This window comes from Cetorhinus maximus, chromosome 28, assembly GCF_964194155.1.
Source record: "Cetorhinus maximus chromosome 28, sCetMax3.hap1.1, whole genome shotgun sequence".
Lineage (NCBI taxonomy): Eukaryota > Metazoa > Chordata > Chondrichthyes > Lamniformes > Cetorhinidae > Cetorhinus > Cetorhinus maximus.
Window position 1 is genome coordinate 7,642,931 of NC_135906.1, and position 14,111 is coordinate 7,657,041.

Genomic DNA, 14,111 nt, shown 5'->3' on the forward strand with positions numbered 1-14,111 from the left:
CAACATGCCGATTGGTGAAGCTGAAACTGAGGCACAGAGCTTTTCTTCACCGAGAGAGCTTATTGGCTTGTTCAGTCTCACAGCTCTCCTCCCACTCAACCCAGTGTCCCAGCTATCCCCTATTTATAGTCTCTTTTGAATAGAACAAGTGATGGAGACATCAAACTAATGAAAAAGGGAGGGGGGTAAACAGCCCCTGATGGGGCAGTGTAACAAAAATCAAAACGTCAAAGGAAACTTAACTAACTAAACCAAAATATCATTCCTGGGGATGATGATGCACCTCAGCCCCCGTGATGCCCACTGATCGCAGAAGGACTCTAGTGTACCAGTGGACACGGCGTGCTCCCTCTCCAGGGCAAACATAGCCACGGAAGAGAGGCAGACAGTCGGGCAGGATGACCCTCTTGACCGCTCGTTGCCTGGACCTGTTGACGGTCACCTTGGCCAGGCCCAGGAGCAGGCTCATGATGAGGTCCTCCTCCCTCCCTGCCCCCCTCTGGGCCAGGTGATCCCCTGTTTATAGGCACTTCTTGAGAAACAAATTCAACAAATTAAGCTAAAAATCAATGGGAGGTGACAGCCCCTGGTGGGGCACTGTAACAAAAAAACCATGGAAGGAAACTTACAAAATCAAGTCAAAATGTCATTTCCAGGAGTGATGATGCACCCCAGTTCCTGCAGTGGACCCCCTATTTATATGTGTTCAAAAACCATTAATGCCCATCACCTGTTTCTCTTAACTTTAACATTAATGTAATTGACTTTAACAAATCTTAACGATGTAACATTAACAACATCAACATTTACAATGGGCAAGATGCTCAGTAATTGTTCAGTCAAAGGCTGAATGTCCCAACTTCTAACAGTGTGTACACAATGTAGAGAGTGTCCCACCTTCTCACAATTCGTACACAATGTAGAGAGTATCCCACCTTCTCACAGTGTGTACACAATGTAGAGAGTGTCCCACCTTCTCACAATTCGTACACAATGTAGAGAGTATCCCACCTTCTCACAGTGTGTACACAATGTAGAGAGTATCCCACCTTCTCACAGCGTGTACACAACGTAGAGAGTATCCCACCTTCTCACAGCGTGTACACAATGTAGAGAGTATCCCACCTTCTCACAATGCATACACAATGTAGAGTATCCCACCTTCTCACAGTGCGTACACAATGTAGAGAGTATCACACCTTCTCACAGTGTGTACACAATGTAGAGAGTATCCCACCTTCTCACAGTGTGTACAGAATGTAGAGAGTATCCCACCTTCTCACAGTGTGTACACAATGTAGAGAGTATCCCACCTTCTCACAGTGTGTACACAACGTAGAGAGTATCCCACCTTCTCACAGTGTGTACACAATGTAGAGAGTATCCCACCTTCTCACAGTGTGTACACAACGTAGAGAGTATCCCACCTTCCCACAGTGTGTACACAACGTAGAGAGTATCCCACCTTCTCACAGCGTGTACTCAACATAGAGAGTATCCCACCTTCTCACAGCGTGTACACAACGTAGAGAGTATCCCACCTTCTCACAATGCGTAAACAATGTAGAGACTATCCCACCTTCTCACAGTGTGTACACAATGTAGAGAGTATCCCACCTTCTCACAGTGCGTACACAATGTAGAGAGTATCCCACCTTCTCACAGTGTGTACACAATGTAGAGAGTATCCCACCTTCTCACAGTGCGTACACAATGTAGAGTGTATCCCACCTTCTCACAGCGTGTACACAACGTAGAGAGTATCACACCTTCTCACAGTGTGTACACAATGTAGAGAGTATCCCACCTTCTCACAGTGTGTACACAATGTAGAGAGTGTCCCACCTTCTCACAGTGTGTACACAATGTAGAGAGTATCACACCTTCCCACAGTCTGTACACAACGTAGAGAGTATCCCACCTTCTCACAGCGTGTACACAACGTAGAGAGTATCCCACCTTCTCACAGCGTGTACACAATGTAGAGAGTATCCCACCTTCTCACAATGCATACACAATGTAGAGTATCCCACCTTCTCACAGTGCGTACACAATGTAGAGAGTATCACACCTTCTCACAGTGTGTACACAATGTAGAGAGTATCACACCTTCTCACAGTGTGTACACAATGTAGAGAGTATCCCACCTTCTCACAGTGTGTACACAATGTAGAGAGTATCCCACCTTCTCACAGTGTGTACACAATGTAGAGAGTATCCCACCTTCTCACAGTGTGTACACAATGTAGAGAGTATCCCACCTTCTCACAGTGTGTACACAATGTAGAGAGTATCCCACCTTCTCACAGCATGTACACAACGTAGAGAGTATCCCACCTTCCCACAGTGTGTACACAACGTAGAGAGTATCCCACCTTCTCACAGCGTGTACTCAACATAGAGAGTATCCCACCTTCTCACAGCATGTACACAACGTAGAGAGTATCCCACCTTCTCACAGTGTGTACACAATGTAGAGAGTATCCCACCTTCTCACAGCATGTACACAATGTAGAGTGTGTCCCACCTTCTCACAGTGTGTACACAATGTAGAGAGTGTCCCACCTTCTCACAATGCGTACACAATGTAGAGAGTATCCCACCTTCTCACAGTGTGTACACAATGTAGAGACTATCCCACCTTCTCACAGTGTATACACAATGTAGAGAGTATCCCACCTTCTCACAATGCGTACACAATGTAGAGAGTATCCCACCTTCTCACAGTGTGTGCACAATGTAGAGACTATCCCACCTTCTCACAATGCGTACACAATGTAGAGAGTATCCCACCTTCTCACAGTGTGTACACAATGTAGAGAGTATCCCACCTTCTCACAGTGTGTACACAATGTAGAGAGTATCCCACCTTCTCACAGTGCGTACGCAATGTAGAGTATCCCACCTTCTCACAATGCGTACACAATGTAGAGAGTATCCCACCTTCTCAGTGTGTACACAATGTAGAGAGTGTCCCACCTTCTCACGGTGTATACACAATGTAGACACTATCCCACCTTCTCAAAGTGTATACACAATGTAGAGACTAACCCACCTTCTCACAGTGTATACACAATGTAGAGACTATCCCACCTTCTCACAGTGTATACACAATGTAGACAGTATCCCACCTTCCCACAGTGTGTACACAACGTAGAGAGTATCCCACCTTCTCACAGCGTGTACACAACATAGAGAGTATCCCACCTTCTCACAGCGTGTACACAATGTAGAGAGTATCCCACCTTCTCACAATGCGTACACAATGTAGAGAGTATCCCACCTTCTCACAGTGTGTACACAATGTAGAGACTATCCCACCTTCTCACAGTGTGTACACAATGTAGAGACTATCCCACCTTCTCACAATTCGTACACAATGTAGAGAGTATCCCACCTTCTCACAGTGTGTACACAATGTAGAGATTATCCCAGCTTCTCACAGTGTATACACAATGTAGAGAGTATCCCACCTTCTCACAATGCGTACACAATGTAGAGAGTATCCCACCTTCTCACAGTGTGTACACAATGTAGAGACTATCCCACCTTCTCACAATTCGTACACAATGTAGAGAGTATCCCACCTTCTCACAGTGCGTACACAATGTAGAGATTATCCCAGCTTCTCACAGTGTGTACACAATGTAGAGAGTATCCCACCTTCTCACAATGCGTACACAATGTAGAGTATCCCACCTTCTCACAGTGCGTACACAATGTAGAGAGTATCACACCTTCTCACAGTGTGTACACAATGTAGAGAGTATCCCACCTTCTCACAGTGTGTGCACAATGTAGAGAGTATCCTACCTTCTCACAGCATGTACACAATGTAGAGAGTGTCCCACCTTCTCACAGTGTGTACACAATGTAGAGAGTGTCCCACCTTCTCACAGTGTGTACACAACGTAGAGAGTATCCCACCTTCTCACAGCGTGTACACAGTGTAGAGAGTATCCCACCTTCTCACAGTGCGTACACAATGTAGAGTATCCCACCTTCTCACAATGCGTACACAATGTAGAGAGTATCCCACCTTCTCACAGTGTGTACACAATGTAGAGAGTATCCCACCTTCTCACAGTGCGTACACAATGTAGAGAGTATCACACCTTCTCACAATGCATACACAATGTAGAGTATCCCACCTTCTCACAGTGTGTACACAATGTAGAGAGTATCCCACCTTCTCACAGTGTATACACAATGTAGAGGGAGGGTGGGACGTTCACCCTTTCACTGAACAATTGCTGACATTTTTTGCCCATTGCAAATATAGCAGTTGTCTTTCCCTTTGGCACTGCAGACGGCCTGATCAGGCAGGTGTCTCCCCCACGTGGGTTACAAGGATTTGGGACAAGGCCAGCATGGAGATAAGGCACGTCACAAAACCTACACCAAGAATTTCCATTACAGGAAATGCCTGTAGCATTTGCCTGGTGCCAGCAGCAGTCCGCAAGATACATGTGAAGTCAAGTCAATTGCCTCTGCAAACAGACCATCGATGTAGTGAGGGAACAGGTGGAGCAACCCTATAAGGACAAGTTTCATCTTGATAAACCTGCACTCAGGATGATACAGCTCAGAAAGAGGCTGACTGGAACCAGCACAGGACCAAAGGCTCATTGTAGAACCTTCGTACTCACTAACCATCCACTTCAGATTCTGCATTTGAAGCATCAAATGCTCTTTATACCCTTATGTTCAGAGGCATGCTGCTGATCCAAAGTGCAAGCAGCTTTAACTTTATATATGTTAACCATTAAACCACTTGTATCAACAAAGCTCAGTTCATCATTGATCACTAATCCCACCCCGCCCTCAGAAAGCTGAAAACATTTTATGCACTTGACCCAGAGTCCAAATTGTGGTGGGGATAGAAATCTTTCACTGCCCAACATGTGGCATCGATTTCAGGGCTTCACCCAACTGCAGTTGAGTTTTGGTGTGTGAACTTGGCCCCATGAGCGTGGCAGTGTGTTGAACACCAATGGCAGGAAGGCCTGAACCGTCACTGTGGGTGGGTCAAGTGTGTTGTGGGGGGGGGGGTGGGGTTTAGTTGTTGGATAACTCCCCAGAGGTGGGGGGTCGTGGTGTATCCAGAGAGCAAGATGAATATTCCCTTGCGCCTCAAAGTTTCCATCCCGGGACTGACATTGCTATGGGGAGAAATGGTGTAGTTGTAATGTCACTGGGCTAGTAATCCAGAGATCCAGGCTAATGCTCTGGGGGATGTAAATTCAAGTTAGAAATCTGGAATTGAGAGTTAGTCTCAGTTACGGTGACCAGGAAACCATTGTCAATTGTTGCAAAATCCCATCAGGTGCAACAATGTCCTTTAGGGGAGGAAATCTGCCGTCCTTACCCGGTCTGGCCTACATGTGACTCCAGACCCACAGCAATGTGGTTGACTCTTAACTGCCCTCTGAAATGGACTAGCAAGCCACTCAGATGTACCAAACCAAAGTCAAAAAGGAATGGAACATACGAACCAGGAGCAGGAGTAGGCCATTCGGCCCTTCGAGCCTGCTCCGCCATTCAATGAGGTCATGGCTGATCTGATTGTAACCTCAGCCCTACATTCCCAAATACCCCCTATAACCTTTCACCCCCTCCTTGCTTATCAAGAATCTATCTGGCTCTGCCTTAAAATATTCAAAGACTCTGCTTCTATCACCTTTTGAGGAACAGAGTTCCAAAGACTCACGGCCCTCTGAGAGAAAAAAATTCTCCTCATCTGTCTTAAATGGGCGACCCCTTATTTATAAACAGTGACCCTCCAGTTCTAGATTCTCTCACAAGAGGAAGCATCCTTTTCACATCCACCCTGTCAAGGTTTCAATCAAGTCACCTCTTACTCTTCTAAACTCCAGCCTAGCCTGTCCAGGTTGTGTTAAGACAACCCGCCGATTCTGGGTATTAGTCGAATAAACCTTTTCTGAACTGCTTCCAACGCATTTACATCCTTCCTGGAACTCCCTCCCTAACAGCACTGTGAGTGTACCTACACCACATGGACTGCAGCGGTTCAAGAAGGCAGCTCACCCACCACCTTCTCAAGGGGCAATTAAGGACGGGCAATAAACACTGGCCCAGCCAGTGACATCCACATCCTGTGAAATAATTTTTAAAAAAGACCAGCAAGTAGATTGTCTGGGCTCTGGAGCTGAGAGTACAGGTGGCAGGGAGGAAGAAGGATTGAAAATAAAGCAGGATAAACGCGGCCTGTCTGAAACAGCTCCTGAAATAGTGAGCAATGTTTGAGCCCACCGTTTTTCTCAAGACGGCGACTGTCGAAAGGACCTCCCCACCTCGTCACACCTCACTCCGACTTACAACTTAGTTCCGTGAATCCAAAAAAATAGTTCGCTTCATTCAGTAAAGTCTCGGTGAAATGAAAGGGCCAGTAAGGTTGGATGGCATTGAGGGTCATTAATAAATCGTCCACTGGCTCTCAGTCGACCAGAAAGTGTTAAGAGCAGAACTTGGTGCTGTTGTCACAGAATCTTACAGTAGAGAAGGAGGCCATTCAGCCCATCATGGCTGTGCCGGCTGTTTGAAAGAGCTATCCGATTAGTCCCACTCCTTCCCCACAGCCCAGCAAATTTCACCTTCCCAAGTATTTACCCAATTCCCCTTCAATGATAAGCCCCCTCGATCCCGTTCAGAAGTAACACTTGAACTCAGTGACACCGAGGATATTTCTAAATGAAACCAAATGCCTGAACCTCTTCCTCAGATTTTCAGGGTTGAAGCTCCTCTACCTGATGCCAATAGGACACATTTGATGTACGCTGGATGGAAGAGCCTCACTATTGGATAGATGGGTCCAAACCATGTGAGAGAGCAGTATATATAGCGTTTGACGATCTCATTAACCAAGGTAAGTCCCTCCTCAGTACTGCGAATCTAAGGAACAAAGACCGGGTTGGAAGCAAGAAACAAAGGACAATTAAGCAGAGAATCACGGGAAAAGCTCAATCAATCCATAATCACAGTTTAACCCCAGATACGGCCAATTCTTGCAGGGTGAAACAGGCAGAAAGTGAATTAAGTGTCTCATCAATCAATCTTCAAAGACAATTTTATATTGAGGTGTAACAGCAAGATCACAGCATGGCACAGCATGGCATTTGATAAATGTGTTGAATCAGTCCAGGATGAAAAAGGAGACCGGGGTTAAATAAATAACACCCCCGAGCCACAAATTTCACAGTGGACTTTTTCCCAGAGAATTTTGGAACCATCAGTGGGAAGATTAGATTAAAAATAAGTTCTAGCCCGCAGCATGCTGTAAGGATTAGACATCATTGCAAAAAGTGTCCAAGGTTAGGACAGACTGACCCAGATTAAGAGACTCTAGAGAAATGAATATTGATGGTGTTTACGAAGACTCTGAGCCAATGGAAATTTATCAAAAATTCATGGCAGCATATTCCAAAATGGTGCATTCTTACACCATCACATCCTGCCTCATGCAGTGATTGTTTCTTCAATATTACTTTTGCAAGAGTAAACTTGTCTATCTTATACAACCCCCATTCTAATTCAATCTGTCTCTCTCTCACCTCAACCCTTCAACGTAGTAAGTATTTGGGAGACAGAATCTGCTTGGAGAGGGAGAGGGTGGGGGGAGTTGGGGGGAGAGAGAGAAAGAGGGACAGAGGGTCAGACAGAGAGAGAGTGTTTGGCTTTGGAAATGCAACAGTGCAGCATGTCCCTCCTGGCTTTTGTAGTCGGGTGACCTCAGTCAAGAGGCACAGTCTCTGTAACCAGACATCTTGAGATCAGTTCAATAAAGACTTACAATGAGAAAGCACTGAGAAGCTCTGCTATCTTTAAACACAAATCATGGCATCAGGAAGTGGAGATAAAACAGAGTTTTAGAATCCTAGAAAGCAGAGGAGACACGGCTCGAAAAGGCACACAGAAATGTTCAAATCTGCTAAAAAGCTGCTGATAAAGGGACAAGGAAAAACAAACATATACCACAGGCTGCAAGTAAGGTACTGGGTGAGTGAATATGGCACTAAACTTTCCAATCCCAACTCCTGTTGAACTGAAAGGCGATATGTGGCAGAACTTTCGGTTTTTCCACTTGCAATTGCAAAGCTATGAGCTTCCAAAAGAGTTAATTAACAAGCCGGAACCGATAAGAGTAGCCACACTTCTAACACTGCTGGGGAGGGACTGTTACAAATTGTATACCACTCTAAATCCAACTGATGAACAAAGAAAACAGACGGCAGAGGTTTTGAAAGCCTTCAATGAACGCTTTGAATGCCAGGCGAATGTTACTTGTGAACATTATGTATTCAACACTAGAGCTCAAGGTGAAAATGAGACCATCGAACAGTTTGTGTCTGCAGTAACACAGCTTGCAGAATCATGTGAATTTGGACAGCTAAAAGATGATCTGATTAAAGATAGATTAGTCTTAGATGTTCAAGACCCCTCAATGAGAGCACCTCTACTGAAAGATGAGAAACTGATGCTCCAGAAAGTGATAAGCATGTGTAGAGATGAGCATGTAAAACATCAGTTACAGCACATATATGGCAGAGCAGACCAGGAGATACAGTACACTGACAGACAGTCCGGGCTGAAAGAGCAGAGCAATCGCAGGCAAAGGACATGATGCAAATGCCGTGGAGGACATCGTACAAAGGAAAAGAAGGATTTCCCAGCATGGGGAAAGCAGTGTTTTAACTGCAAGAAGCAGAATCATTTAGTACACAAGTGTTTGTCGAGGAAAAAGGCAAAACAAGCCAACATAGATGGCCACTGGAGAGTTATCAGCAGAAGAGTCTGATGAAGAATTATATACGATACAGCAGGTTGGTTCCATCAAGTCTATGGAGCATAAATGGTTTGTGACTGTTACAATGATGCTGCAGAAGGAGAGCTTCAAGTGAACAAGTAATGTCAGATAGACACTGGTGCGTCTTGCAACATAGTGATCTTCACAGACCTGTGCAGAGTGGCTCAACATGGCAAGCTGAAAATGAAACCCTTGAAAGTGAGGTTGAGGGTATATGATACTCATACCGAGAGGACAAATCAGTCTGAGCGCTCAATGCAGTGGTGAGAAGGAAGACCTCGATTGCCAGCTCCAATTCCATAGATGGGACGCCCCAGGCACTCATCTCAGCTGACGCAAGTCTAAAACTTGGACTGGTAACCCTGAACTTTTAAAACACTTCATATCCAAATTAATTAATTCAATAGAATAGAGATGGCTGGGAAGGTGATGTGTTGCAGCTGTAGTATGTGGGTTCTGGTGGATGCTGGTGTGATCCACGGTGACCACATCTGCAGCAAGTTGATGCATCAGAGTTGATGAGCTGGGGTACGAGCTGTGCACACTGTGGCACATCAGGGAGGGGGAGAGTTACTTGGACACTGTGTTTCAGGAGGCAGTCACACCCTTTAGATTAATTACATCACATCTGGAGCGTCATCAGGGACAGGAGGGTGTGATTGCAAGTGAGGCATGTATGGAGATCCAGAATTTAGCTTTGGAGGAGCCTCAGTGGGTGCCCTTGTCCAATAGGTACGAGGTTCTTGCTCCCGGTGTGGACGAGGGCACAGACTGCAGGGAGGATGAGTGAACTGACCACAGCACCATGATACAGAGCACCATTCAAGTGGGGGGAGAAAAGAGAAATGTAGCAGTAATAGGGGATAGAATAGTTAGAGGAATAGATACTGTTCTCTGCAGCAAAGACAGAGAGTCCCGAAGGCTGCGTTGCCTACCTGGTGCGAAGGTTAAGGACATCTCCTCTGGGCTGGAGAGGAACTTGGAGTGGGAGGGGACGCATCCAGTTGTCGAGGTCCATGTAGGTACCAATGACATAGGTAGAACTAGGAAAGAGGTTCTGCTGAGGGAATACGAGCAGCTCAGGGCTAAATTAAAAAGCAGAACCACAAAGGCGATAATCTCAGGATTACTACCTGAGCCACGTGCAAATTGGCATAGGGTAAATAGATTAGAGAAGTGAATGTGAATGGGTTCCAATTCATGGGGCCCTGGCACCAGTACTGGGGAAGGAGAGAGCTATTCTGTTGAGACAGGCTTCATTTGAACCATGCTGGGACCTGTGTCCTGGTGAATCATATAACTAGAGTTGTAGATAGGGCTATAAACTAATTAGCGAGGGGGAAGGTTCAATTGAAGTGAAGTTTAAAAAGTCAAAAAGAAACGAGAGAGCAGAGGTGCAGGGTAGTGAAGAGGCAAGGTGTGACAAGAAGGGGCAGAAAATATAAGCAGAAGGGTGCAGCAGAAATTAGAACCAGAATGAGTAATAATGGTAAAAATCAAAGCTTATCTGAATGCATGCAGCATTTGTAACAAGATAGGTGAGTTGATGGCATAAATGAATATGACTTAATAGCTATTAAAAAGAGAGTGGGTGACCAAGACAGGGAACTCAATATTCATGGGTTTTCGATGTTCCAGAAAAATAGGTAAACAGGAAAAGGAGGTGGGGTAGCTTTGTTAATAAAGGAAGGTAATGGTGCGGTGGTGACTAATGATATAAGGGCAATAGATCGTGATGTGGAATCAGTTTGGGTGGAAATAAGGAATAGCAAGGGGAAGAAGTCATGGGTGGGAGTTGTCTATGGGCCCTTAAAGAGATGCCTCACTGTAGGACAAAGTATAAATCGGGAAATAACGGAGGTGTGTAAGAAGGGTGCTACAATTGTCATGGGTGATTTTAATCTGCATATTGACTGGACAAATCAGATTGGCAGGGGTAACATGGAAGACGAATTTGTAGAGTGGATCAGGGATTGTTTCTTAGAGCAATACATTGCAGAACCTACCCGAGAACAGGCTATTTTTAGATCTAGTAGTTGGAGTGCATTATTTGGGGATTCACATGAACGCCTATTAAATAGATGCAGACTGAAACTGTGGTTGTAAGGTTAGGATTATGCTTGTAATGTTGAACTCTGTAAATAAGTATACAAATGTAATGAGTGGTTTCAGTTCTATACTTCATCAACGAGAGTACGGGAGAGAGACATACAGAGAGAGAGGGGCCACTCACACTACTTGAGAGGGACGGAGAAAGAAAGAGAAAGAGAGAGAGAAAGAGAAAGAGAGAGAGAAAGAGAGAGAGAAAGAGAGAGAGAAAAAGAGAGAGAAAAAGAGAGAGAAAATGAGAGAGAGAACGAGAAAGAGAAAGAGAGAGAAAATGAGAGAGAAAGAGAGAGAAAAAGGGAGAGAGAGAGACAGACAAAGAGACTATTTGTTCCCGGGAGGGAGAGAGACCTTTGAAGAATGAATAGGGATGACGAGTGATGATTAATGTAAACCTGACACAGACCGAGCAAGAGAGAGAGCGAGAAAAAGAGAGAGCGAGAGAAAGAAAGAGAGAGAGAGAGAGAGAGAGCGAGGGCGGGGGGACAGACTCAGCGGCAGCAACCAGGAACCTGGAGCTAAGGTACAGTGTTGTGACTCGAGTGCTCCTAGCTGAATAGAAAACTATACCAAAGGTCAGAATTCCATTGAAGTGGTGTGGACACCAGCCAAAGGCCACCGATGTCAAACTGCTTCCATCAGTGAAGCTATTAGTGGCACACAGCTCATAAAATGCTTTGTCACAACAAGTCATTGGCAGCAGAGCAGGTAAACATTCAACAGAGAGCAAAGGCAGCAGGCGTGATGAGAACACCACGCTTAATGCAGGAGGTAAAGAATCTGTAGCCACAACAAGATGTGCAAAATTAGTGGAGGGACTAATCTGAGCTATTCTCCGTCTACCCCATTGCAACAGTCAATTCAATGCGCATCACCATGTGATCTTTGTGCTCCCACTGCCACATGTGGATCGTACAGTTTGTGCTTTTTGACTCAATCTTCAATGTTTTCCTGAATATATTTCAAAGGGGCCTTGTTCACCGGATCGGTGGGAAAGGTCGCATCCTCTTCTGCATGGCAGGATGGCCAAATCTCCCAACATTTTCCAACCACGCTTAAAACTCCACCCCTCAAAGGATTCTATTTCTTCAGCTCCTTTCACCTTTGACCAGGTCGCACTGGGAGGGAGAGACACTGAGACGGAGCCTGGCCAACCACGGGCCTTTTCTGATAATCCAGGGGGACATTTTCCCACATTGAGGAGGGGATGGTGTCACCTCTTGTTGGCGAGTTACCCATCCCCCTCCCCCCGCCCCCCAAGGGATGTGACCTGATTCACATTTTATCATCACAACTGAAGTTCTGTCGCAAGAGCATTAAGATAATCAAAAAGGTTCTTCAAGCAAGGTCAAACTGGTTGAAGAGAATGTCCCTCCTCACTAATATCGGATGCCTCTCTTGCGATGGAAACCATTCTGCGTGAGGGCGGCCATTTTAGATGTGGGAAGGAGAATTGGTCAACTAGTGAGGGCCTGAGACGGACCCTGGATGAGGCCCATACACCCAGCGCTTTGGAACAGGAAAATGTGTCCATAGAGCTGGCTTCACTCCCTCTTATTATCCAACATGCCAAGGTGGCACCCATCGACCCATGATTAGACCCTCCTTAAACATCTAAGAATAGGCAAAGTAAATAAACATATTCCAGAGAAGCTGGGGGAATTCAGCTCTTAATAACGTCTGAATAAGTCAGAAAAGAGCACAGAGTTAGACGTCCAACTTGCCATCCAAAGGTAGCGCACAGTGGAAATCAACGCTGGTGAAGAGCGGCGGCCGTTCCCATGATGAGCTGATGACCTGCCAGATCTACCTTCCCCCCCACCCCACCCCCCACAACCTTGCCGGTTATCACACTGAAAACCTGAGTCCACCGTTCATCCTGGGTCAGTAACAGTGTCATGCCTCGCTTAGTTTAAGTCACAACAGCACAGGCAAGGGTTGCCAACTGTGATTAAATGGATTCCTGGAGGTTTCATCACATGACTTGCCCCCACGTTCCAGCCATTAGTCGGCCCACACGTCCATCCTTGTGCCTTCCTGCGCCAATCGGAAAACAAGAAGACTCGCTCCCCAATTGTATTGTCAGCCAAGCAGCCTTCTCCCCATTTTCAATATTTTTATGCCTGGTAAAGAGAAATGTTGAAAGAAAACAACAAAAAAGACATCTTTTTTAACTGGCTTGTCTCCAGGGTTGTACACAGCAGTGTCCCGGAGATTGACCTTCAATTCCTGGCATCTCCAGGCCAGACCTAGTGGATTGACAACCCTAGCACGGACATGACAGGCCGAACAGTCTCCTTCTGCGCTAACACTTTCAGTGGTCCTGTCATAGGTCTCAATCTCAAGTCAAGTAAAGCATTGCTACAGTGGCACTTTCAATCTGTCTCAGTTCCTCTGTCTCGGTCTGTATGTCCCGCCCAACCGTTCTCGTTCATCCCCTGACACTGGCTGGGAACTGGAGTGAAAGCAGCCCGACAGTAATTTTCTTGGACACACGGAGGTACAGTTTGAGCACTGTGTGTTCAAAATCCCTGTAGGAAGTCAACTGTCTAGAGGCACGGCTTATGCCAGCTACAGAGATCCCTATGATCAGGATTAAACAGCCCCCAGATTTGACTTAATACCTGAAGCCAATAGGACAGGCTTAATGTAATCAGGGTGAAACAGCGAGATTAAGGGCAAAACAGGTCCAAGCCATGTCTTCATGGTGAGCGGGAACGTTAAAACCAGCTCTGCCAACTTTCGCATTCCTTCCTCATCTGGATTGACCTACTCCCAGCGGAGTGGAGAAACAGAGGGCATGTTACACACAAAGGCAGACTGAAGCAGAAGGCAAGGCAAAATAATTAGACAACAAGCTAAACACCAACAGAGGGGCAGGAGCGGCCTTGGCGGCGACCAGGCCAGCATAAACCAGACACACGGGAGCTCTGGAAGCAGGGAGTCGTGAAGGATTTGCAGGAACCTCGACAGCGAACTGCACCTACCCACACCCTACCCCCTCCGCCCTCCCTCCCCACCTGGAGCTGCTACACCCCAGCAAGGAGGGGGAACATCTGGATGAAGCCACCTTCACAGTACACAACTGGAGTGCCGCGTCCCCGTTTCCATAGTGACGGGATAAAAGAAAACGTGTCCAAACGACGGAGGGCAGAGCCAACTTAACTTAGCCAATTCGGCA

General features: G+C 46.1%; 1 protein-coding gene across 4 annotated transcripts in view; it reads right to left on the reverse strand.

Annotated features, from left to right (window-relative positions):
* The window catches only part of cyp4f3 (cytochrome P450, family 4, subfamily F, polypeptide 3), a 66,881-nt gene that overhangs the window by 28,313 nt on the left and 24,457 nt on the right, over positions 1-14,111 (reverse strand). For 3 of the 4 annotated variants that reach the window (XM_078531141.1, XM_078531138.1, XM_078531139.1), the window contains exon 3: positions 6,768-6,912. In XM_078531141.1, the coding sequence (XP_078387267.1) occupies positions 6,768-6,912 (145 nt within the window). Of the gene's footprint in view, positions 1-6,767; positions 6,913-13,554; positions 13,700-14,111 lie in introns of all 4 variants that reach the window. The other variant, XM_078531140.1, reaches the window with a different exon arrangement.